At 39.3% G+C, this 27,305-nt stretch overlaps 1 protein-coding gene across 4 annotated transcripts in view; it reads right to left on the bottom strand.

Moving 5' to 3' along the window:
* The window catches only part of LRP2 (LDL receptor related protein 2), a 216,321-nt gene that overhangs the window by 17,755 nt on the left and 171,261 nt on the right, over positions 1-27,305 (bottom strand). For all 4 annotated transcript variants that reach the window (XM_035304603.3, XM_008998756.5, XM_078327446.1 and 1 more), the window contains 13 exons: positions 26,291-26,536; positions 25,476-25,604; positions 24,409-24,528; positions 23,020-23,136; positions 22,168-22,284; positions 21,172-21,309; positions 18,626-18,748; positions 14,907-15,035; positions 9,836-9,967; positions 8,719-8,850; positions 7,085-7,228; positions 5,540-5,705; positions 3,768-3,896 (listed from right to left, as the gene is read on the bottom strand). In XM_035304603.3, the coding sequence (XP_035160494.3) occupies positions 3,768-3,896; positions 5,540-5,705; positions 7,085-7,228; positions 8,719-8,850; positions 9,836-9,967; positions 14,907-15,035; positions 18,626-18,748; positions 21,172-21,309; positions 22,168-22,284; positions 23,020-23,136; positions 24,409-24,528; positions 25,476-25,604; positions 26,291-26,536 (1,822 nt within the window). The remainder of the gene's footprint in view (positions 1-3,767; positions 3,897-5,539; positions 5,706-7,084; positions 7,229-8,718; positions 8,851-9,835; positions 9,968-14,906; positions 15,036-18,625; positions 18,749-21,171; positions 21,310-22,167; positions 22,285-23,019; positions 23,137-24,408; positions 24,529-25,475; positions 25,605-26,290; positions 26,537-27,305) is intronic.

Raw genomic sequence — 27,305 nt, 5'->3', positions numbered from 1 at the left:
TCAGAGAACAAAACAAACAAAGATATCTGTCTTCATGGAGCTACTCTGTTGCCTGGACTGGAGTGCAGTGGCACAATCATGGCTCCCTGCAGTCTCACCCTCCTGGGCTCAAGCAATCCTCCCATCTCAGCCTCCTGAGTAGCTAGGACTACAGGCGTGTGCCACCATGCCTGGCTAGTTTTTTGTAATTTTAGTAGAGATGAGGTTTCACCAATGTTGCCCAGGCTGGTCTTGAACCCCTGGGCTCAAGTAATCCGCCTGCCTCACCCTCCCAGAGTGTTGGGATTACAGGAGTGAACCACCACACCTGGCAACTCTTTTTAAATGTATATTTGGCATCCAATGAATAATTAATTGTAGAGCAAGAGTCTATGTAAGCAAAGGTGATCTGACATTGAAGAATTATCTAGACCAGGGCTTGCATGATTTCAAATACCTGGAGAGGAACATATATGTAAGATGAATGAGGGGAGATCCTGGTTGTGATATCAAGTGATTGGGAGAGCAAGACCCTGTGTACGAGCTCCTGTCAGCACCCAGGAAGGCAGACCTATTCCTTCCTGGAGTGTTACCAATTCCTCTGATTTCCAGAGGCAGAGTGTTACCAATTCCTCTGATTTCCAAAGCAAGAAATACAGATATTTCATTCTTTTCCTAAGTTTTAAATGTCAACACTATGTTTAAAAAAAACAAACAACCCTTAGAGCTCTGTGTTGTCCAAGCCAAAATGGTCTATAGGCCATATTTGGCCCAGCGGCTGCTGCTTTCCCACCTCTAGTCTAAACCAGGCATCAGCATAGACCAAGTCTTAAATTCTGCTGAGCAATGTGTGGATTTTAGACAAACTGGGCTCTGGAAAAAATGTAGCCAGGGGCCTTGAAAGTCTCAGCAACTGGTAAATACCAGCTTGTTTGGTTTTCATTTAAAATGGCGCACATGTGAAAGAAGCCAGGCACAAAGAACCACATACTGTAAGATTCCACTTGTAGGAAATGTCCAGAACAGGCAAATCTATAGACACAGCGGGCACATTCGCTGTTACTGAGGGCTGGAGAATGGTGGCTCAGAGGAAGAGGGTTTCCTTGTAGGGTGATGAAAATGCTTTAAAATTGATTGTGATGATGGATATACAACTCTGCATATACTAAAAGCCAGTGAATTGTACACTTTAAATGGGTAAATTGTGTGGTATGTGAATTATATTTTAGTGAAGCTGTTCTTTTTTTAAGATAATAAGCCTGGTGTGGTGGTTGCACCTGTGGTCCTAGCTACTCAGAAGGCTGAGGCAGGGGATTGCTTGAGCCCAGGAGTTTGAGGCTGCAATGAGCTATATCATGCTACCCCACTCCAGTGTGGATGACAGAGCAAGACCCTGTCTCTATAAGTAAATTCATTACTTTAATTTAATTTAAGAAATATTAAATATTTCTGGCTGGGTGTGGTGGTTCACGCTTGGAATCCAAGCACTTTGGAGGCCAAGGCGGGTGGATTACCTGAGGTCGGGAGTTCAAGACCAGCCTGACCAACATGGTGAAACCCCGTCTTTAAAAAAAAAAAAAGTATTAAATACTCAAAACTAAAAAAACAAAAGGTAGGGAATGGAGTGGGAAAAACATGCAACAGGTTCACAGAATGATTTTTGTTTCCTCCATGACTTCCTTTATGCTATTCCCTGAGTTCTGAATAGCCTGCCTGGCTCCCTTGCCTACCTGTGCCCAAGACATCCATCCTGGTTCCATGTCAGTACCACTTTCTCCAGGAAGTGGCCCTCCTCACTCTCACCCATGCTGACCTCACATGTCACATGCTTTATCACCAGTTATACTAACAGTGGATCCCAGTCTTCAGCATTCAGTTCCATGCTACTTTCTCCATAGAGCTTCCCTGGACCCTTGTAAGGTAGGAGAATTATCACAGAGTTTTTCAGGAATTTCCTTGTCACAATTCTCACTTTCTAGCTTATAGTTTAGCAACAATTGCTATCTAAAGGAGCATGGTATTATTTTGCCCATCTATGTAAATATGGGATAGAAGCCTATGACTAATTTATAAATCCTTTGTACAATTCAAATGAGTTTATATATGCAGACCACTTAGCGGAGTAGTTGGCACACAGCAAAAATATAATAAATGTTGGCACTTTTCATTGCTGCTCGTGGTATTTTCAGTAGTCATCATCTTCATCATCCTTTGAACCCAGTGGCAGGTCTTATACTGCAGATGCTGTAAGAAGATTTCACATATATGCTTATGCTTATAAAACTTATGGATGATGAGCCTTTCAAATGAATCATGGAATGAAGAGGTTGTAGGTCGGGTCTGGAGGCCTTAGGAAGTGAAACCCTTTCTTACTCCTTTCTTACTTCTTATCCCTCCCAGGGCTACACTGAACCATTCCAGAGAGAAAGGAATTACAAAGACTAAAATAAGAATTCCTGGTGGGTGTAGTGGCTCACACCTATAATCCCAGCACTTTGGGAGGCTGAGGCAGGTGGATCACCTGAGATCAGGAGTTCGAGACCAGCCTGGCCAACATGGTGAAACACCCATCTCTACTAAAAATACAAAAATTAGCTGGGCGTGGTGGCGCACACCTGTAATCCCAGCTGCTCAGGAGGCTGAGGCAGGAGAATCACTTGAATCCGGGGGGCAGAGGTTGCGATGAGCTAAGATCGTGCCACTGCACTCCAGCCTGAACAACAGAGCAAAACTCCATCTCCAAAAAAAAAAAAAAAAAAATTCTATGAAAAACGGTGAAGGGATATCAGAGTGTGATCATAATATCAGATGGATTTAAACATTAGTTACAAAGGAATAAGAAACAGCACACTAGAAACAGTCACATCATTCATACCACAGAACACATTTGCATATCTTTGCTCCTAAGATATTGTGTAGTTAAGCTATAAGCAGCAATGACTAATGCTGAGGACAAGTACTCATCACGGGTTAATCTTATCAGTCAAGTATTTGCAATGTTTCATTGCTGAGTTTCTGAGGGTATGATTTAACATATGAAATATAAAAGAATCAAAGTAATAGCTCATAGTGTTCTACCTACAAATACTGGCCTATCTACAGAGGGCTAGACGGGTCCTACACAAATAGGAAAATTATTTGGGATTATTCAAAAAACTTTTTTAAAATGTCACTATTCTGCAGCTAAACTAATCTGTAAACACCAAGATATGTCAGCTTCCTGATTATCCAAATAAACGTCTTGAGTAGAGGAAAAATAACAAAAATTGTTTTAACTTATACTACGATAATTTATAGGTAAACTGCAAATTGGAACATTTCTACAACTGGATAATATATATTTATACATGTGCCATTTTAAATATTTACATATTTTGGATATACATGTTTAATTATTTCCAATGAAATATGACCAAATCCCTAGCTGAATTTCAATGAATGAGTTACTTTAAAAGATACAAATGAAAGAAAAACAATTCTGCTGAAACCTTCAGTTAAAGCAATTAAATCCACCAAGAACTTTAGCGTTCAGATCTCTAATTTGGCAAGGAATCCATGTAACCAGAAATATCTCAGATGTGTTCTCAAAGGAATTTCCCCATCAGAAATTGTTGGTCCTAGATGATCTCAAGAGCATGTTATAATTCTTGAAACAGTCATAGGTGCTACTCCCAACAACCTGAAGGACAATTTCAGTATAACTAGGAAAAAAACATTAAAAGAAACAGAATTTGATGAGAATCCAGGGAGAAATATACAGAACATTGAAGACTTCTCCAAGTACTTACCCTAGTTTGGGATTCACAGCAACTGCAGCTGGTTGATCCAGGTCAGTGGAAATCAGCCACTTTCTGTACCTTCCATCAAGTTTAGCCACCTCAATGCGTTTATTCTTGACATCGGACCAGTAAATATGCCTGAATTCAGAGGCACACAGTTAAACAACTGCAAAGCCTAGAATAAGCATTACTGGGTAAGAGGTTTGAAGATGAGAGCTTTTGTTTGAAAGTTCTGGCTGGTAAGAGAGCTACTCAGATACCCATCATCAGAGCACAGTCCCCCTCTCGGGAATGCCCATTTTCCTCCAGCCAAAGAATATTTTTGGCAGACTACAACTGGAAAGTAAAGAACTGAGGGGACTTCTGTTCACCAGCCAAAGCACCTGAATCAGGAAGCTCCGCAATGATGGCAGACACAGCAGTCATACTAGGCTCTGACTGGCATTATTATGAGACATGGGCTTCTAGTAGAAGTCATAAGGCACCATGGGGCTGGTGCATTAACTCTGACTGCTCATGAGTCTATTTCCTCCTCCTCAAGAAGGAGCCCCATTAGAATCAATAGGAACCTGGCATCTGTTCAAAGATGAGTGGAAATAGCCTATCAAAATAACAAACTCAGAAAGACTGCCCTGCCTTATTTCCATTCTGAGACTACAGGTCTCAAGTCTCTTACAAGCAGAAAAAGTTCTATCACTTCCTTAATTCTCTTATTCATTAAGGCTGAGAAAGAGGTAAAACTTAAAACAAGAAGACAGATCTGCCATTGCCTGGTTGGTTTTCAGAAGAGAGTATTAATGTCTGGATTTTGAGTCCTGACTCTAGCACCAGTTTTCGAAGGCCCTGTTTCTTGACCAAAAATGCTGAATTGAGTCTCCTGTTAGCCTGCAGGCACAGTGGGACCCAATTAGTTTCTTCAAATATGCTCAAGTCTTCCAGGAATACCAGCCACATTTTTTAAAAGGTGAAAAAGAATTTATACTGCAAAAGCCTCTCTATTCTCCAGGAGGGCAGTGACCCCTGAATCTTCCCCCTCAAACATGTTTCCATTATCAGTCCATTTTCAAGGAATCACTTTCCCACAAATGCAACTCAGTGCAAACTTCTTCCTTGAAGAAACTAACTTCTCCACATCTGTTTGCACCTCACACATCTACCTGATGATAACCCTACTTAAGATTCTACTTAAAGACCATCCAAAATGTGTGGCTGTAGTCCCTGGGATACTAGAAGGTCTAGAAGAACAGAACAGACTGACATCTCTATCAACTCAATCCCAAAGACTAAACAGGAAAGTCAAATTTCCAACCTGTTTTAATTATCAAGCCTGCTAAAAACACAAGATGTGGATTGTTCATCCCCAAGATAACTACCATAGGGAAAAAAAGAGTTTCACCTCAACTGCTTTTCTGGGAGAATTGTGAGGCTGCACCGTTTATTCACAAAATAAACAGTGCTGCCATACTGAAACTTAATTTGGGAATCCAGAACTCTATTGGCAAGAATGCTGTCCTAGATACAATAGTGAATCTTAACCTGGGTGCTTTTCCAAATTTTTTCACTGCCCACAAAAAATACAGGATATGATAATGTCTCCATGACATGCTGGGGTAAGTAGAGGTAGTTGCTGGGGCTTCAGCAAGCCCAACCATAGCCCGGCTGCACCTGTGGCTGAATGTACCCATATCCAGGCCCAGCCTTACTCATGGGCATGGCAAGCAATACAGAACTCTAACCAGGAAAACAGAACAGATAAGTGGGGAAATGTATGACAAATTTACCTTCCAACCCAGTCCACTGCTATACCATCTGGCTGCATTACATATTTCAGTTTCAGGTCAACTTCCTGCACGGGATTATTGCGGCCGGATTCAAAGTTGGGGATGTAGGCACGTTTGATAGCACCAAACCTAGAGCCCTCCCCTTGCACAGTGTAATACACAACACCTACAAAGTAAGACACACAGGTCAGTTTCGTATCAAGAGCATCAAGTAAAAGAAGAACTGGGGTCTAGTCAGGTGAAATACTGTTCATTTATTGACAACCCTACCTCCTTCCTCACTGTTGTTAGAAGGTAAATAATTCAATGACATCAGTATAATCAAACCTTAAAACCTATCAAACTTGAGCTATGAGCTACGAATGCTTCAACTGAGAACTTAGTGAGATTTAGTCATCTCTATTTAAAAGTGATTGATTTAAATGTATTTCAACAAAGTGGGTATTTACCCTCATTAGGATCAAGTTCTAGTTTCCAAAACAGAATGTATAGAGATAAACCAGAGCAGGCTGTTGAGAATTTGAAAGCACACTCAAGACCAAAGGCAATAAAGAAGCCATGTTAATGAGAAGTCCTGTTTTGTGTAAAGACGGATGGTGGACAGCAGTCATGTTAAAAGTACAGGAAGACCGCAACTGTAAAGGCATGCACTGAACACCTGCTGCTTTCCTAGGTATACACCATTCTTGAAAAGCTTATTGTGTTGCATAAGCTTTTCATGTTCTTTTTGTATAGAAAGAACGTGAATTTTTATAGAAATCTGACTATATTATTTATCTCTCTGTTAATCAATAAAGCTGTCTATCCAACTGGGTTACAAAATCCGTGATTTGACATATGTGAAATACAACAATATGTGAAAATACAACAATAATTAATCCTATATTGGCATAGTTATTGATAGTTTTCAAAGTCTTTCATATATACTATCTCATTGAATCTTTAAAACAACTCTCAGAGGTAGGCAGGCAGAACACATAGAGTATACTAGATGTTGGGTCAGATGCTAGGCATTTAGAGAGAAATTAGATTCAGTCTTTGTCTCCAAAAAGCAGATGTCTAGAGGATAGAGAGATATTATGTGGCCAACTAATATAAACTCAGAGTAACATGTGCCATAAAATGATATAGGCTCATGGTGAGCAATAATAGAACTCTGCCAGGAGGAGTAATAGAAGTTGTCACAGAGGTGGTGACATTAAACTGGGTCTTTGAGGTGTCAGTAGAAATTTTCAAGGTATACAATGGTAGGAAAGAACAAGATCTGCAGTATCAATGACAGAAATTTCAAAATACAAGGAGATGTGAGATGGTCCAGAAAGGATAAACTCTAGTGATGAGAGGAGTTTTGGAAATAAATCAGGAAAGACTGGCTGGGATTCAAGGCCACATTAAAGCATCAGAAACATGCTGGATTGGAAGAGTTTCCTCTTCCACTGATGCAACAAAATTCACTCATTAAACAATACATTCTTTAAAAGTCAACACCTTAAAATTCTATAAAGTCACCTAATATCAATGAAAGATGCTGAAGTTTATACTCACTGAGGCCTGTGTCCTCGGGATCCCAATCATAATCAACAGCTTGGATATATTCCTCATCTTGAAGATACTCTGAGAACCTCTCAGATGAGAGATTATATTTTCGAATTCGAACATTGTCAGGCAATAGCAACAAAGGAGAGCTACCTGTAAACAAACAAGGGGCTACTTTATACTTTCCTTATATAAAATGCAGAGCATGTACTTGCCCTTTTTTTTTAAAGAACATGAGTTTTTACAGGAATCTGACTATCTCTGCTAATCAATAAAGCTGACTATCCAACTGGGTTACAAAATCCGTGACTTGACATCTTGTCTCCACTTCAAGTGGAGAGCTAATATGTCTCTTAGGGACGTTACCAGTTCTTTATTCTTTGTCCTCAGTGGTAGTTTAGAACAGATAGATTTTATGACTCTTTTAGCAGGTAATCAGTTCTATGACCCAATTTAGCTTCTGGCTAATGAAAAAATAAACCTAGTTTGTCCTTGATTTATTTTTTTTTACCTAAAGTAGGTACTTAATGGTGACTCGTCCCAAGATGCTCTGTCTAGAATCTTTAAAATTTAATTTACTGGCAAAATATCAATTGAATCCAATTTAAGCAACTTTTAAAAATTCATTTTACATATTTCTTCTATCTTGACATTATATTTTATATGAATATTCCAATTTGTTTCAGTCACGTCCTTAGTTAAAAGATTTAAACATTTTAAATTTTGCTGCTTAATTACCAGACCAACTGTTCAAATGCCTTCACTCTGGTTTCATTCACTGTCAACAGTGTTTGGAAGGGCAAATATCTAAGTTTGCTAGTCAAATGCATGCTTTAAAAGCTCAATTTGTATGAAGAAATTGGTCATTTGCTCTTAATTTACAAAATGAAGTGCTGTTTTCTTATCAAGTTCCTTAAACTCTAGTATGAACTGCAAATTCAAAATAAAGACCCATGCCTCTTAACTAGGATAGGATGATTTAGATCAGGCCTCTGGGATTTAGAGTATAATACTTCTGACTTACATTCTTTCTCTTTTTTTATCAGGCCTGATTCTCAGACAGTGGCATCAACCTAAAATGTAAAACTCACGATTGAAGTTATGACAGTGCCAGACTTCTTTCTGCCTGTGATCAGTAGCCCATGAACAATAAAAAGGGGATACGTCAGCAGAGTATCCTTGATTTGCCCCAATTTGTGAGCCCTCTTGGACTATTGGGCCTCAAATCTTATTCTCAGTGAAGTGGGAGCTAGAGGGCCTTGTTACTTTCCTTCTATTGATGACCAACCCATAGGAAAGCTTTTGCTGTTGTTTGAGCCTTAAGGAAGATGACCTCTTGTCCACTTTCTGAAGTTTTTATCTAGCTAGATAAGAGGCTAAATCCATTAAAATAAGTAACACCTGACTCTTGTTTTAATTGCTACATATTTAAATGTTGGGGGATAGCTATTGTTTTAAGCTGGCAGGGGAGGAGAGAGAAGGACAGATTAAAGAGGTGTTGGAAGAGAAGTAGCTGGAGAGTTAAAAAAAAAAAAAAGAAAGAAAAGAAAAACTCAGAATCTAAAGTTTCTTTCCTCATATAGTGTACTCATCAGTATTTATTTCCCCAAAAGTCAATGAATCCTGGCATGAACCCATCATACCCTCAGCTGCACATCGTTTTCCAAGGCGGTCACTCATAGATGTGAAGCCATCAGCACAGACACACTCGTAACTTCCTTTGGTATTTCTGCAGTGCTGGGAACAAATCCCAAACTGCTCACATTCATTGATATCTGTAGGTAAAATAAAACCAAATATGCAATATCTGCTCCCATGCATTCTTTAGAGAACTTACTTCTGTTTAAGGTCCATATTTACCCGCAATGAGGACCAAGAAGGGTACAGATGAAAATAAGCAATGATACAAACATTTGTGAAACACTAGGTTTCAGATACTGTTTCATATGCTTTCCAAATATTTTTCTCGTACAATCCTGCCATAACACTATAAGAAATATGGACAATTAAGCCCACAGTTCCAAAGCTGATAAGCAATGGAGACAGGATTTGAACGGTATGACTCTGCAATAGCAGAGCACATTTTCGCTTTCAGAAGGCACCTGTTGTGCTGTATTTTTCCATGTCCCCTCCCTTCTGCTAACCAGCTTCAGGAACAGGAGTCATTGATTTGGTTTTCAATTGAGTTCTTAGGCTTCAGGTCCAAAATGAACTCTTAGAAAATCTTCTGACTATGATATATCATGACTTACAAACAGTAAATTCAAATAGTTTACTATTTTAAGTAACTATTTTAAGGCACCTAAAATCATGCTCATCACTCACCATCTTGATAAGCTACCTTCTGACTCCTTACCTTACAATTCATCTATGTCTGGTGTAACTGTAGGTATGTAACAAATATGTGTTGTTTGACATACGATGAGAAAGTAAGCCTAGTTTGTTTCTTTTAAAGACTTTGATTTCACACACTGGTGTAATAAGCAGCCATTATCACCAAGGCCTTCATCATTCACATTGATTCCACAGACTTTACTGAGCACACAGTATCTGACAAGCACTTAGGTAGGCACTGGTCAGATAGCATGCATGCAGGCAGGGAGCAAAGCAATTCTTCAGAAGTTTAATTACCTAGAACCATGAAACCATGAGGATGGCACCATTAGGGGAATTAAATAGTAATTTATTTAATAAAAGGGAATGGGTGGAGAACCTTAAATGTAAAGTTCACCTAAACAGGAATTGGAAAAAATACTCTACCTAGACAGGAAGTTCTGTCAAAAACACTGGCTTCGAACCCAGCTGTACAGGAGCAGATAAATCCTCCTTCATTTAATTGGGTACAATTTTGCTCGCATATATTTTCAGCACATGTTCTTTCTTTTCCTATGTCTGAAAAACAAAATCACAGCATCACAAACCAGATCAGCCACAAATAACAGTCAAGTGAAGTAACAAAAGGAGCACCTACCCGTAACCAACTATAGGACATCTTAAAATGACACTTTTCCACAAGTCTTGGAGAGGACAGAGGGCTCTGGGTGAATCTGGATTCCTATTTCTGATAATGGCCTGAATGCCATTTATAAACATGCATAAAATATTAAAACCTTGAGACAATTTTCACATCATATGCAGCACTCCCAGGCGCATCCTCAGAGCATCCAATTCTGGACTCCAGAACTGTGAAGCCTGATACTCTTCAGCTATTACCCACCTGCTCTACTATCTTTAATCCTATTGCAGATAGATAGATAGATAGGCACATATAAATAAAAGACATAGATACTTGTAGGTTAGAACAAAGTTACAAATAGGAAGAAACTATAAAATTTTAAGAAGACTATAATTTGTCTAACATTGATCAATTGATTTTATATATATATATATAAAACACTTGATATACATACATATATATGTATATGTACACATACACACATATGTACATATATGCATATACACGTGTATGTGCACATAAATACGTATGTGTATGTGTATATACATGTACATGTATATGTATATATATCAAGTGTTGATGTATTTTACTGCACCCTGGTCAACACTTCATATAGATGTACATTTTATATAAAATGTACAAAATTCATATAAAAGAAATTTTATAGTTTCTTCCTATTTGTATATATATACAAAAAACGCTTGATATACATATATATGCATATGTATATACATCTACATACATATATAGATGTGTGTGTGTATATATATATGTGTGTATATATATATACACGTCTCAGTCTCCATCTATCCTCAAAACTAGGTCTTACATGATGAATTGTTATGCAAGTATTAAAATTTATAGTTTCAAATGATACTTCGACATGGGAAATATCTATAACAAACTGAAAAAATTGAAAAGCTCCAGTTAGTATAGAATATTGCTTAATTTTTTTTAAATACTAAGAAATATTTCTTGCATACACATATGCAAAACAAAGACAGCAAAAGTACACCAAACTTTAAAGGTTAGTTCTCTCTTAGTGATGGAATTCAAAGGATTTTTACTTTTGATTGATAGTTAACTTTCACAGTAAGCAAAACAAAACAACCCAACTCAGGGTTTATTTTTGTAGAGCCCATATGAACAATGCTTGTTATTCTGGGATCCAGATGTTCCAGGACAGACTTTTAACAGCTCACACTCTACCCTAACACTTCATTGTTCATCATTGCTCCAAGATCTTGTCTCTACCAATGTCTGTCCAAGCTGTCTGGCTTTCATCCTTGTCATTCTTATCAGTTCGCTTCTTTTATCCTCAGTCTCCATCTATCCCCAAACCTAGGTCTTACAGAAAAACTGGTGAAGATGAACATAGATAGTGATAATGGGGGAAAGAGAGGCAGTGGTTATCTCCATTAAGGAGTTAAGCTTCATCTACCTCTCAGATAAAAAGTTTCCTGGTCATAGACTTATGAATACTTCAGCCAAAAAGACTATAGTATCTCCTGGTTCAATCCTTTCAAATCAAAATAGATTTTTATCTATCTGTTTTCTATACACAATGAGATGAACTTAATCACCCCCAGAGTCCTTTAGGTATCATGACCACATCACTATATGTGGTCTGAGTAGACTAAAATCATTGAGTTTCAAAAGGAAAAATAATCAAAATAAAGTACAATGAAATTCAATGGAATGCTGCCCTTGGAGTACAGACTTCAAAACTGTACACAGGAAAGCCTTCTAATAAAGATCTTACCCTTTATTATAGGAGCTCTTAACAACTATACATTGCTAAATCATCTATTTAGATTTTCTTTTTTTCGTGAGCCATTTTCAGTATTTTGTGTCCTTCTAAGAATTTGTTCACTTCATGTAATTTGTCTAATTTACTGCCATAAAATGTGTCATAGTATTTCCTTACTCTCTTTTAAATTTCTATAAGGTTAGTGGTGATGTCCCCCCTACATTGCTAAATGAATCTGACCTATGTTTATTACCTTGGACATCATTGAGCCAGTTGCATAACCTCTATGAGTTTCACATGTATCACTAGACTTTGTAATTTCCTCCCAGCTCAGAAATCTATAAAGGGATTGGGCATCCCAGAAGCCAAGAATTTCTGGACCAAGTGATCCACTGAAAGAGTCACACTTTTGTGAAGCAAGAGTCCTTAACAAGAGCATAAACCACACAACATTACGGGATTCTTCCTGAAATGTGAGGGCTTTCTCATAATTGCTTTTCATTTGAAAATGATCACCATTTTAATCCATATAACTATTTCCCCAAACCCAGACATATGGCACTCTATTTATAAAAGAAATACCCTACTTTCCATTTTATGAAGAAGGAATAAGAACTACCAGAGAAACGGCAAGTCAATACATCTTTATAATCACATAAATAGTATTTATTTGTTACCTGAGATTAACTTCTTTCCTTTATACCTGAATGGTGCTTAAAAAAATGCTAATATATTTTCATTCCTTTCTACCTGAAGGGTGCTAAAAAAAATCCTAATGTATTTCCAGTTTGCCAAGAAAGTAGACTGTAGGTGCTCTCACTACAAAAAATAATTTTTTAAGATAATTATGTGAGATAATGGATATGTTAATTTTCTTGACTATAACACTTCATTATATATGAGTATATTAAAACATCATGATGTACACCTTTAATTTTAAAAAATCAAATATGTGTCCCAAACACCTCAGTGATGCTTTTGGAGAAGAGGCAGAAGGAGGGGAAGGAGGGAAAAAAAGAGGAAGAGGAGAAGAAAGGAGAAAAAAAAGAAAGGCAAATAAATTAACAGCACCCAAGAACTAGTATTTTAAATAAGAATTCCATGACTCAAATTATTGGCCCAGAGAAATAAGATTGAATTCCATATCACATATCCACTTAATATCTGAAAAGAGAAGCTGCATCCACACCTGAATTAACATTCGTGCTACTTATTTCCTTAAAAAAAAAAAAAAAAACAAACCTTCTACTAATTACATGCCATTTGAAAAGAAAGAACTGTAGTTGATTTTAAGCCTTTTAACTGGCACAGACAACTGAAAGAGAAACCAGTGCTTGACCACCAGACCCAAGTCCAACTTGGAAGTACTCCAAACTCCTGGAACTGTTCACCTATCAGCCTCTGGGAGTCAGAACCCAAACCTGCCATTCAGGTTTGTAAATTCTATCATGTTCAGCTTTAAAAATATTTAATCAATTCACTTCATTCTGTCAGTAACTCCAAGTCTCACAGAAAACGCATGTGAAATAAACAGCAAGTCAACTCAATATGGCTGGTTATTCAAACCCCTTTGTAACTCATGCAGGAAAAAAATTGACAGAAAATCTTTTGGATGCCTAAGAAAAATATCAGTTAAAGGCCAAAAGGTTGAAAGCACATGGAGCTCACTAGGATGACTAAGACACAGGCTCCTAGAGTTTAAAGAATGGTCTCCTTTTTTCCATGAGGAAACCAAAGACTGGTGAGGTCAGTATGTGACAAAGTGGCAAAGCTAGTGTCAGGGATCCAAAAGCCAGCCCTCCTAAACTGGACTCAAACAACTGCTCCAATTCTGCCTCTGCCATTCTGTGTGACTTCAAGCGAGTTACTTAAGCTCAATGACCTTTATTATATAGATAGACAATAAAAACAACTCAATGGGGCTAACTCAAGTAACGCATTAGATAACATATATAAAAGCACTTTATAAGTCATAAATGGATTACAAAGGTGTGACTCAGGTAATATCACATTCCAACATTTCCATCAAAATATCGACCTAGAATTGTTCCTTGGTTATGGGTTTTTTTTGTTTTTGTTTTTGTTTTTTTGAGACGGAGTTTCACTCTTGTTCCCAGGCTGGAGTGTAATGGCGCCATCTCAGCTCACTGCAACCTCCACCTCCTGGGTTCAAGCAATTCTTCTGCCTCAGCCTCCCAAAGGGCTGGGATTATAGGTGTGAGCCACCACGCTCCTTTGTTATGTTAATCATCCTTTTCCCATACAAAGTGCTCCCTCTACTTTTTGTTGTTGTTTTCTGTTTGTTTGTTTGTTTGTTTGTTTGTTTTGATATAGGGTCTCTCTTTATTGGCCAGGCTGGAGAACAGTGGCACAATCATAGCTCACTGCACCCTGTACCTGCCCTCAAGTGATCTTTTCACCTCAGCAGGAACTAGAGGTGCATGCCACTACACCCAGCAAATTTTTATATATTTTGGTAGGACGGGGTTTTACCATGCTGCCTCAGCTGTTCTTGAATTCCTGGGCTCCAGTGCTCTGTCTGCTTCAGCCTCCTAAAGTGTTGGGATTACAGGCGTCAGCCACTGCACCTGGCTACTCCCTCAACTTTAAAAATAAAAATCAACGTTCCTTCCAAGGTCCCCTGTGGTGTTCCTTTCTTGATCAACCATCCTCAGAAGCTTTTTCAAGTACCAAGGATACTGGTACTTGATTTGTTTTTAATGTGCATATTAAAAAACAAAATATGTAGCCTTAAGAGGCACCCAGTGAATTGGAAAGAGGATGTGCTCTGCAGTGAAGCAGACCAGAGTTTAAATCCTGACTCAATCTCTTAATGACAGTAAGATCTGGCCAATTCATTCAACCTCTAAGTTTGTTGTCTCGTGTCTACATAAAAAAGAGATAATAATACCTAACTCATAAGATTGCTACCAGGCACATTGAATGTTTGACACAATGTCTGGTCTAGGATAAGCACTCAATCGCAGCTAGAATGGGCTTGACTGGAATTCAAGCAAAAAGTAAATTCAAGAAAATGTGGTTAGTGTCAACATTATGTTATTGCATGCTTTAATTAAGTGAACCTGAGTTACTACAATGAAGTATAAAAATAAATGTTTACTTACTGCAACCCAGTTCATCAGACAAGTCACCACAGTCATCAGCATCATCACACACACTGTCATGTGGAATGCAATGTCCGTTGCCACACTTATATTCATATTCTGTACAAGGTTTAGGGGTGGGTTTTCTACCTGTAATGCAAGAACGAGTTCAAATCAAAACTTTTTCTTTCATGAAGCAGGATGCTTCCTTCTATGACACAGAGAGTTTGTGCTTACCAAATAATTGCTTCCCTACATTTCCCAGTCTCCTTTGCAGCTCTGTTAGAACCATGGAACAGTTCTAGCCAATGGACTGTGAGTTGAAGGAGCCATGTGTCACTACTGGGCTGAAGCAATAAAAAGCCCATGTGCCTCCTTCATGTATCCTGTGCTGCTGCAGCAACCTCGGAAACCATGTGCTCCAGGCAGCACAGCTACGAGATGAAGGAGGGCTGTGGAACCAGCATTGGCCTTTATATGAGTGCTCAATAAGGCTTCATTATGTTACACCCCTGAGACCTTAGGATTTGTTGGTTGCAACAGCAGTATTAATTGCTCTGAATATCCTGGAGTGATAAGGGAAGTAGAGTACTTCTATTAAAAAAACCTAAAATATTTGGCATTGGATTAACAGTCAGGAGGCAAGCAACAAGGACACTGATACTGGAGGCAGGAAAGATGGAGATCACGTTACGCAGTGTCAAAGCATTTGGTAAACCTATCACCTCAAAAAAACTGGAAGGCAGATCACATGCTTACTGAAGCTGTCAATCATGCAGCGAGGTTAGAAGACAGAATGTCAGTAATGGGCACTGATTGCCATTCCTGAGTTGGGCAAGATAGCATAAGAAAGAGAGAAGCTAAGGGAAGAACTGGTTAACTTATAGGCAGAAATAAAATAAACCCAGAAACGTGCTGTGTGAGAAAAGCCAACTGTATCTACATCCCAAACAATAAAAGTCTGAAGTTTAAAAGGCTTGAGACACAAAGACCCAATAAAACCTCTTCATCAGATAAAATGACTGCCCATCTATTTTTCTACATGGATTGGATGTAAGTGACAATCAGTTCAGACAAAGGTATATGAGGGAAAGAAAGCAAAGAAAAAAGCAGATTTGAGAACTATGTCTCAAAAGAGCACTAGGTCAGGTTACTAACTTTCAGAATGGACTAGAAGCAAACAGATCAAAAGCCTGCTAGGTTTCTGAGAGAAAGTATAATCGAATAAACCAAAATATTATGACTGTTTGAGACTTGAAAAAAAACTCTTGGGGTCCCAACCTTCTGTAAGCAAGAAGTAGGATGAGAAACTTGTGCAGGCCCTAATGGGAGCATATTTCCCTTTCCCTCTTCATTTGAAGAGGGAAATAGACAAGGAAAAACTCTCAAAGGGTAGAGCCAGAGACACTGAGGGACATTTGGACATAGGAGTTCCTCTCAGAGCAGAGGCACAAGCTAATCAATAAATCCCATCCATTCCCCAAAGAGGGGACCTTTACGATGTCTTCCCAGAGTCGCTATGTAATTTACTCTTCTTTCCAAGCCAGTGTGCTTTTAAACATAAAGGTGGTGCTATTCATAATTCCACCAGGGCAGCAGACACGAATCAGGACTGTCCTGTGCCAACATGTGTCATCCTAGCCCAGTGGGACTTCAGAATTGCTACAGACTGGTGATTGCCATGACTCTCTCTTTTTTTCCAACGGGAATGTTTATTTCTATTGTGTTGCCCCTGTTCCACCACTACCTATTAGGAGCCGATGGCAATGATAAAACTAGTTTATTAGTTCGTGGGTCTCCAAACCAAGAGGAACTACATCTGGAACTGATTGAGTGGCTACTGCCCATTACCCAGAGGTCCCGGATTTCAGTTTCTGAATGGACTATGAGCTATGTTCCTTGGGGAGGGGTTAAGAGTGTGAGAAGAAAATCATAAAGGAGTATTTAGTGACACAAGGGTAAATTGTATGAGAACGAGTTCTTGCAGTCTCCCTTATAGTTAGATCAGGGCCATGTGACTGGTTATGACCAATGGACTGTGAGCACGAGGATATGTTATTTCCAGGTTCAGGAAGTTAAGAACCTGTGTGCCTCTACCATGTAGATCTTCACCTGCCTTCACAACCTTGAATGTGTTCCTGATGGCATATTATAGGATGAGGGAGGGTTGCTGCTCTGTCATTAAACTTAACATGAGTGAGAAATGAACCTTTGCCATTTTAAGCCACTGAAATATTGCAGTTTGCTTCCTGTGGTGGCTGGTAGTGGTTTCCCAGACTAAAACCCTGTTCCTTGGAAAGAATAAAAGTTTATGGATTTTTTTTCCACTCTGGGATTTGACCGTGTGCTACAAATGTCTTGCTTCATTTTTTTTAAAGGGCATTATTAGTAGGGGAAATGAAAAGAGAAAAGGGGAAGGGGAAAATCTCAAATTTTTAAAAAATTATTTTATGGCCAGGTGCGGTGGCTCAGGCCTGTAATCCCAGCACTTTGGGAGGCCAAGATGGGCGGATCATGAGGTCACGAGTTCAAGATCAGCCTAGCCAATATGGTGAAACCTTGTCTCTACTAAAAATACAAAAGTTAGCCAGGTATGGTGGCATGCACCTGTAATCCCAGCTACTCAGGAGGCTGAGACAGGAGAATAGCTTGAACCCGCGAGGCAGAGGTTGCAGTGAGCCAAGATTGCGCCACTGCACCCCACCCTGGGCAACAGAGCAAGACTCTATCGCAAAAGAAAATTTTATTTTATTTCTGGGTTTTCATTCTTTTGTGTTATGCCTCAAATAAATGTATTAATGCTATAGCCACAGAGTCATCTCTGCCAGTAATAATAATAATAATAATAGGAATACAACCTTGAAGGTTGCAGCAGTGTCAGTCCTCCCTGACAGACGGTATCCTCTGGGATGCGGGCTGGAAGTAAGCATTCTGTGGGAAAGCTTTCTAAGGCCCCATCAATACAAAAAAATAGAATGTGGAAAAAATAGGCATTTATCTTAATTTTCCCAGATAACATCTTTTTAGGGGAAAATAACTAATTGGAGTTGGGGAAAGGATTTTCCTCACTGACTTTTTCCTAGGCAAATTAAATTGCCCAGAAAATTGATCAATTTTCCCCTTCAATGAATAGATTTTAAAACACTTTGAAAGTACAGAAAACGCACAGATATTTCAATGCCTGAAATATTAAATCCAGCCAGCTTGAAACTTCCATCTTAAACTAATCTATCACTTTTCTCTTCTGGGAAATGAATTTTGATTTTTGACAAGGATATTAGATAAGCTCTGTTAACACCAGTGCTGCCTTACTTCATGTGATCGCTGTAGCCAGGCACCTGCCTAGATTAGCAATTAGCAACTCCAGGCTGAAGAATGATCAAATCTTATATTTGAAAGAAAATAAACTATGAATTTGTGAGGTGTGACTCAACCAATATTTAGTGTTTGTTCTCATTTTCTTATGAGAAAAGAGGAGGGGAAGGCTTATTAAAGGTTTAAACAAAGACTGAAAAATTAATGGATTTTCCAGCATCACGCTCAAATGAGACAGGAAGAAAGAGGCAGAGTTACATGGAAGCAATGCATGTGGTATGGTCTTGTAAACAATTATGCCAGCAGAGATCCGCAGCCATGGGCACAACTCTGTAGAACAAACTGAAATCCCAGGGGTACATTTTGCAAACTACCGACCACTTGGGGCCCTTCCTTTCTCCTTCTCCCTTTTGACTTTTGCTTACAGTGCTCCTCAGTCTCATCAGTTCCATCTCCACAGTCATCCACACCGTTGCACACCTCATGACCATAAATGCAGCGATTGTTGTCACACCGGAAACGGTTTGGTGAATTACAGGGAATATTCACTGAAAGGAAAAATGAAATTACAAGAGTAGAATCTAAGTGTCAATATCTAAAATACTCTGGTGCCAGCACCAAGCTTGCTTCATCCATGCACTCATTTACTCAACTGATTAATCAGTCTGCAGATACACCTTACATATCTAGTACACAGTAAAGCACTGTGCTAGGCACTAGATACGATGGCGAACAAGAAAGACACAGTCCTTGTCCTCATGGAACTTTCATTTTGATAGAGAAACAGACTTTTCAAATTAACCATTCAATTACAACTGTGAAACATCCACTGGGGTGATCTGGCATAACTTAGGGAGAGGAAGGCTTCTGAGTCAGGAAGAAGCATGGCAGGTCTCTGGACCTGAAAAAAGGCCTCTGTGGCTAGAGCATGGAGTGTGGAGCATAATGGGGGCTGCAAGGCTGGACAGGTTGGCAGTACATGGGCTCTTATCCTGACAGCCAGGAGGCCATCTGTTTGATCCTTCTGATGGCAGTTGTCCTGGAGTCTCTAGAGCATGAGTCTTTTATTGAAGCTTTAAATTGGTTGGATTTTCCCTCCTGAATTCCCTCACCTCTTACATTTAAAATCGATAACTCACAATCAAACCCTGAATCATCTGTTGTCCAGAGTGAGACCTCTAGCTGCTGCCTGCACAGCTGTGAGGAACTCAAGGGTAGTCCCTGGGTCCCCTAATTGTTTGGTATAGGGAACATGGTTCTCTATGCATGCACCACAAATTCAGTGAGCTCAACATACATGTGGGCTTCTTTCACATGGAGGATTTGGGCTGCCTGATTTTCCTTCTGCCTCTCCATCACACACAGGAATCAAGAGGAGAGACTTGTAATGAGATTGGTTGAAGGGAAAAGATCAGATCTAAGGGCTGGTTCTTGGAAATATTTTTAATAAAACTATTGCAATAATTATTTTCTGTGAAAGGCAAGTACAATACTATAAAACCGTGTTGGAAATTTATTAATGTAGCTGTGTCCCTCACTCTTCAAAGTTTACTTTTACTAGCTATGGGCATTTTACCTTATGGAGAGAAGAGATTTCCTAAGGACTTCTTTGAAAGTTAGACATGTCTAAGGTATGTCTCAAGTTTCATGAAGTTAAAAGCAAAACAAGGCTAGTTCCTAACAAGTAAAGAAAAATGTTGGGATGCCACTGTGAAACATAATGAACACTAATTAACGTTTTCTGAGGAGGAACAAAATACTAAGACATATCATTTTCACCAGTCAAATCTCTGGGCTAAAAATGAGTACTGCTGAAGCTGGGAAAGGGAATGGAGGATGCAATGTGAACTTCCAGGAGGAGTGCTTCTGAGGTCCTGTCTCCGAGGTTGAGGGCTTTTACTTACACAAAATCCTAACACTTTAGCTTGCATCAGAATCATTTGAGGGTCCTATTAATGCATAGATTATTAGGCCCTTAATTTTCCCACAAAATTAAGACCATTTTGGGGAAAGAGCTTAAAAAGCAAGGTCATTGAGTTAATGCCTTTCCTTCCTCTACTTCTCCTGGTCTTGATTTTTAATTTCTATTTGGATAGGGTGCAGCCCCTGAATTTGCATTTCTAACATGTTCCCAAATGGCATTGACCTTCCTAGTCCAGGGAAGACACTTTTGAGAATTATTACCCTAGAGTTTCTCCAATGACTCAACAGCATGCAGCAAAATGACTGAAACAAACTCTATTTTCCTTCACTTTCTTAAAATCAGTAATTCTCAACCAGGGGACCAAATGAAAAAGCTAAGAAGCTTTTTAAAATAAATATATGGGAAGGCTGCATCCTTGGAGATTCTGCTTTATCCGGTCTAAGCCTAGGGTGAGACCAGGGCACTTGATTTTGAAATACCCCTCCTCCACTGCTTCTGACATGTACCTGAATTGAGACTCACAAACAAGCAGGGTTTAAAACATATATAAAAAAAATATGAATCATTCAACAAGAGGAAATTAGATGGCCTTGAATCACAATGTTAAAAGAAAGTGACTGTAAAGATTAAGAAAGTCTTAGCATTTTCTAAAGGTGTTCCAGGAAGCTCTAGGGATTTGGAGAGGGTACTTCACAGGCACCCAAAGTAGGATGCAGCAAGAGAGGTACAGCCTCCTTCCTGCCCTTCCTCAGACTCAGCCACAATAGACCTGCCTTTATTTATACACACTGGGTTTTAAAGCAAGATTTCCTTTAAGGATATTGTTTTCTAAGGCCACAAAATGTTTAAAACAATGGAGGTTTTCCCAACTTTCTCAGGTTACAGAGAGAACTGAAGCTGGAAGACCAAGTGAAATAACACCAATGTTTATCCTGTGTCCAGTCAACAACTGTACATCTGTCCTCCAGGCTCACATGCTGCATGTAAGAAACATGGAGATTTGACAGAAAACACCACACTCATTCACTCTGTTTCGCTCCCTCTTACAGCACTGGTGAAGTTCTTCATCTGAACCATCGCCACAGTCGTTATCGCCATCACATTTCCAGTATTGTGGGATACAAACATGGTTTTTGCATTCGAACATAGTAGCCTGGCAGTATGCGCCATCAGGAAACCGTGTGGCTGTCATGGGAAAGAAAACATATTCATATTATTGTGCAAGTTGACTAGTTTGGGAAAGCTTCCTGCTATTTCTCCTTTGGCACTTGCCATTATAGCCTGCTCTTCTTTATTCATCAAGATGTATGGTAGCCTTGACCTGTCTGAAAGTCAGATGGGCTATGTCTTAGGGCAGCTGTCAGAGCCCAGTTTCCAATGGCATGAATCATCCTGTGGACAGCACTGAACTTAGTCCCTACAGGCTAGTGTCAGGACTGGTTTGACCCACGTATGTTTATAAAGTCTCTTTGGCAGCCAAATCATCAACAGTAACCATCATGGATAGTTATCAGGGATGCTAGTTATTGTTGATGGATCAGCAATAATGATGGATCAACAGCTTGCATTATTCAAGTGATCCGTAAAGACTCAACTTTGAGTAATCATATTGGCTTTCCAGTTTTAATCATTTATATACCCCATTGTGTGACTGAGAAAAATTTTAATGCTATAAATTCAATACGATCCAATATCCAACCCAAGTTCTTTATGCTACTGTTTTCATTGCTTAAATATTTGTTTATAACCTGAAATGTTTTACAGTCAATTAATGATTTGTATGGTAGCTGATAATATATAAATAAATTGTTAGCACAGATTACTTAATATATTCTCCATTTAAAATACCAAGGCCATTGAATGGCCATTACCAAATATATGATTACGGTGACTTAGAACTCAGGTGAACTGATCGTTGTCAGTGCATGCCGAATAGACAATACCTATAGCCTTTTAATCTAAGAAGTGGTAGCTAACTGATGTCTAAACTATCACATCCATACTCTAAGGTAAGTAGTACTACATATGTGTCTAGGGACTTACGACAATCAGCTTCATCAGAGGCATCCAAACAGTCAGCGGTTCCATCACATTTCAAATCACTGTGTACACAATGTCCACTTGTACACTGAAAATACTCAGGATGGCAGGTCCTCATCTCTGAAGACAAAAGATCATCATTCTGAGAAGCCCTTGTCATTTTCAGTCAGATATTAGTTACCTGGAGTACAGTGAGTACTCCATCACATTCCTATCCATGCCCTGTGACTGACTCAAAGCAAATCCACAACTTGTGGTTAGCAGATTAATAAATTCTCAAAACTCACACTTTCCCCACTCAACATACAGAGATAGAAGTAACTTGCTCCCTTCTATTAAATAATTTCCAGCTCTTAAGCTTTTCCTCAGAAATCAGAATTCCCCAATTTTCAATGTTTTCTAATTTTCCTAAGACCCAACACCTAATCAGTAAAGAGCTATAAAAATTACTTGGGGTTTAGGATTCCTCTTTCAATGATCTAACCTCTACACAAGAGCATCACACTGGTACATGTATATTCCTTAGGGTGACTTTCTGTGGAATAGTAGCAAGATCAATGTCTTTGTTTACAAGGGTAATGCAGATTAAAATCTGCTCCTAAGAAGAGTTGAGATTAAAATTAGATTTTTTTTTAATTTCTTGCTATTTGTCTCTATTATGACTGATCTAGACTGCTATGAGTTAAGAATAAAGCATGGGAAATACAGATCACAGAAGATACTGTGTTATGCTAAGGTTTATATATTATACATATGAAAAGTCATTTTCCTCTAAAAGCCTTATAAACACTAATTTGAAGTCCCTACACTGTCACAGTACAAAACTCTATGGTAAGCTACTCCAATGACAGTTACCACAGTCCCGTTCATCTGAGTTGTCCCCACAGTCGTTGAAATGGTCACAGATCCATCGTGAGGGGATGCACTGCTGATTGACACATCGAAACTCGCTCTCCGTGCACTCCCGGGGGACTGGAAAGGAAAGGCACCTGGCCATGAGTGTGCACCAGGAATCACACACAGGAGACATCTTGTGAGCTGGTCAAAGTGCCCTGGGTGCCCAATGCCCTCTGGTGTCTCAAGCCCCAGAGGTGTGCTTGGGCAGGTCATTCACCCTCCAAAACTAGACCTTTCACCTTAATTTTGAGTCAGGAAAGAATGGCCTTTATTAAGAGGTTTGTCCAAAAGTGATTATTATCTCTCTTTCTTTCTTTTTTTTTTTGGAAACAGAATCTTTTCACATTGCTGGCTTTGAACTCCTGGACCAAAGTAATCCTCCCAGCTCAGGCTCCTGAGTGGCTGGGACTGCAGGTGTGGGCCACCATGCCCAGCTTGATTTTATCTTAAGATTTTTTTTTTTAATTTCATGAAACTCTAGATAATCTCTTATAGCATTCAACATGAACCTTTATTAATTTTTTAAAATGCCAGTTGGATTATCCTTTTGTGTAAGTTTTTGGCTGAATGATATTTTCAGGTGTAGGCAGCTTCCTAATTCTTTCTTCCAAAAGGTGACTAAAGTTAGAATGTATTTCATTAGTCAATTAGAAGCTGATACATATCATGAGTCAGTGATATATCTCTGGGTAGGACTTCATTAAGCTTGTTTTCAGAACACAAAATTGACTGTGTTCTGACCATCTACTTTGATATGTTTCAGCCTCTTGGCTTCCTTTCCTCAACCTTCCTATCCAATGCCTTGTAGTCAGTACCTTCAACTGCGAGAGAGAAACTAAAACTGGTCCTGTTATTTAACCATTAACCCTCCTAAAATAGTCAGCTATTCCAACAAGGGTAATAATCCAAATACAAGTTCTCTCTCCTCTCCTATGAAGGTCATTTTGGGGAAAGAGCTTAAGAAGCAGTGTCTCTGGGTTAGCAACTTTCTTCCCTCTACTTCCCTTTGTCCTGATTTTCTGTTTCTATTTATCTTATTATATTTTTCCTTTATCATAAGTCCCCTTAAGTTCTTTTGGAAAAAAAAAAAGTTGGGTGTAAATAAATTCAGTACACAAAAGCTATACTTCAGTAAATATCTTCCTCCAAAACCTTGATTTGTAGCATCTCAGAAGGAGAGGCTTATGTCTTTAGTGGAAGAAAAAGTAAAAATGTACTGACCAGCAGGAAGAAAGAGATGTCATCCTACCCAATGAGAATCAATGACATAGACAGTTGAATTACGGAAAAAGAGCAAACCTCTCAGCTCTGGTGGCACATAAGGACCACAGGACTGTGAATACTCACCACAGTTTTCCTCATCTGAGTTATCGCCACAGTCATTTTGCCCATCACACTGCCAACGAAGAGGGATGCAGTGGTGATTTTTACAGCGGAAATCCCCCACAGGATGGCATGTCCTCTCCTCTGCAAAGCATTGCAAAGACTTCATAAACCAAAATGCACAAAGTAGTACCAGCTTCTTTGTGAGACAGTCTGAGAATTGTGTTACCATATTCTTGAAGCTCCCAGACAGAGGAATGCCAGCAATATTCATGGTCAACATTCCCTCTTTTAGCTACCCTGAACCCAACCTACTTCTTGAAACTAGGTCCATTCCCTTTGGTAGAAACTGTGCAAAAAAATGAAATGGTATCTGGTTTATAATTTGCAACAAACGCCTGGTATGGTAGGCTAAAATGATGCCATAATAAATAAAATATTTCAATCACATTGTCTTCAGTTGATTGGACTCAGTGTTCTTAAAGCAATCCAGTATCTTCCTTACTTCTCTTCCAACTAAACCCAACACGCATACTCATAGACACTTTGGTTTCATGTTAGACTATATGACTAATCTTGACAAATTCCATTAATTTATCTGGCTTTCCCAAGTTGCCAAAGGGACTACAGATGTCCAGTAGATATGAGGGAAAATCAGAGAGACATTCAGAATACAAAAATATGCAAATAGGAAATATTCTAATTTGGAAATATCCTTTTTAGAGATAGATACCAACTCTTTCCTCTAAGCCCTTTCCACCAATTTCAACCAATTTATCAAATTAGACAAACAATTTAAACTTGTCAAGTGGAACTAAGGATTCTACATTTAGAAGAAATTATACAAGTTTCTAACATCTTAATAATGACTTCCTCAAGCATAGCATGATTTAAAATGCTATAAATTAAATTGCTACAGTAACCCTGCAAAATGCGACAGAAAATTTAACATTATTAGAAGAATCAACAATTTTTTTTTACAGAGGTAAGAAAAGATGACATGGGAAATCCACTCTCATCTCTCATCTAATAAATGGCGCTTGACATGTGAAGTTTCTTGTCCCGCTCCACTCCCCCGCGACCCCTCCTACCACAGCCTTGCTCATCACTGTTGTCCCTGCAGTCGTCTACACCATTGCACATGGCCCACTTTGGGATGCAGCGGTAATTTGTTTTGCAGCTGAATTCTGTGAAGTTGTCACAGAGATGGGCAGAGCTCACTGGAAAGGGAGGAGGCAGCAAAGTCAGAACTGGAGGAGCAAGGCACCCTTCCATTGTCACACTGAGGTCGAGGTACTGACAAGTAACAACGACCATGTTACCAAGCAAACTGACTCTGGTATTATGTGTCTGTTTTATGATCTGCTTACCATGAACAGAAAAACAGTCCTAACTTTTCTCACTATCTCAGCATCACTCATTTGTTTTATAGTATAACTTTGTGGGTGGGGTTGGGGAAGGGCAGGGTTTGAAGTAAAAAACCTGGGTTGAAGTGTCGAACCCAGTGTTGAAATGTTAGGTCTGACACTAAACAGTAATATGTGAACCTCAGTTTCCTCATCTGTAAAATACAATTGGTTAACACTCCCTACCTCATAACATTTCTCTGTGGCTCAAGTGAGAAAGCAGTAGATACACAAAATTTAAGTTTTTAATATAATATTCTGGTTAGTTAGACATCCTATGTATCAAAAGGAGGTATTAGCCACTTCAGAAACAGTGTCTGGTTCCACCTGCAAGCCATACAGCTACACTCCGCCTTGCAGTGCCAGAGTTTGCAGGAATGTCAAGGGAGAGCATCCCACCAGGCTGAAAAAGAAAGCTCCTTGTCCTCTCTCAGTCCATATGGAAGTTTCCTTGTGTCTCTCCACTCTGGTCATGCCTTGGCCCTCCCACAGGAACTTACTGCATTCTTCAATGGGCTCATCCGAATGGTCTCCACAATCATTATCCACATCACACTTCCAGGCCTGTGGGATGCAGCGGCCGTTGGCACAACGGAACTGGCCCGGCTGGCAGGTCCGGCTGGCACAGTGGGAACTGTCTTCATCTGAGTTATCCTCACAGTCATTAAATGTGTCACACTGCCAGGATTCTGGGATGCAAAGTTTGTTGGCACACTGCCACTCATTGGTGTCACAGCGGTGATTCTCTGAAAGCAGGGACATTTGGTTATCAGCTCGGAAGGCATCAAGAATGGAAGCTCCTAACAGACACTGATGAATCCTGAATCGCTCGATCATGATTTCTTTTTAGAGGACTTATTTCCTAATGTACTTATCAACCAGTACTACTACATGGGGCACTGCTTTTGACTATTACTGTCTCCCAGATTCTTAAATATCGTTTTACTGCATGCAGTATAAGCACTGAACGCCCTGACCTGTTAAACACACCCTCCTCTGTCCCTATTATCCTACGGGAAAATAATCTTCAAACTTTGTGTTTGTTGCTGTTATTGGTGTGTTGATTTTAGTTTGGGGGGGATTGTATTTTTTTGCCTATTTATTTTTCTTGAGACAGGGTCTGGCTTCATCACTCAGGATTGAATGCAGTGGCACAAACTCAGCTCACTGCAGCCTTGACCTCCCAGGCTCAAGCTATTCTCTTACTGCAGCCTCCCAAGTAGCTGGGACTACAGGCACATGCCACCATGCCCAGCTAATCGTTTGTATTTTTGTAGTGATGGGCTTTTTCCATGTTGCCTAGGCTGGTCTTGAACTCCTGGGCTCAAGTAATCCACCTGCCTCAGTCTCCCAAAGTGTTGGGATTACAGGTATGAGTCACTGTGATCAACCTTTTTAAGTTGTTTTGCCTTTTCAAATGGAAACATAAATAAATATTACAACTGAGAGTCCCTCTTAAAAATGGGGATGGAAACCCCTCATTTCCTCCTCAGTGTTAGCTCTCAAAGGGGATTC

This window comes from Callithrix jacchus, chromosome 6, assembly GCF_049354715.1.
Source record: "Callithrix jacchus isolate 240 chromosome 6, calJac240_pri, whole genome shotgun sequence".
NCBI lineage: Eukaryota > Metazoa > Chordata > Mammalia > Primates > Cebidae > Callithrix > Callithrix jacchus.
Note: the sequence above shows the minus strand (reverse complement) of the source record. Positions and strands in the feature narration are given on the sequence as shown.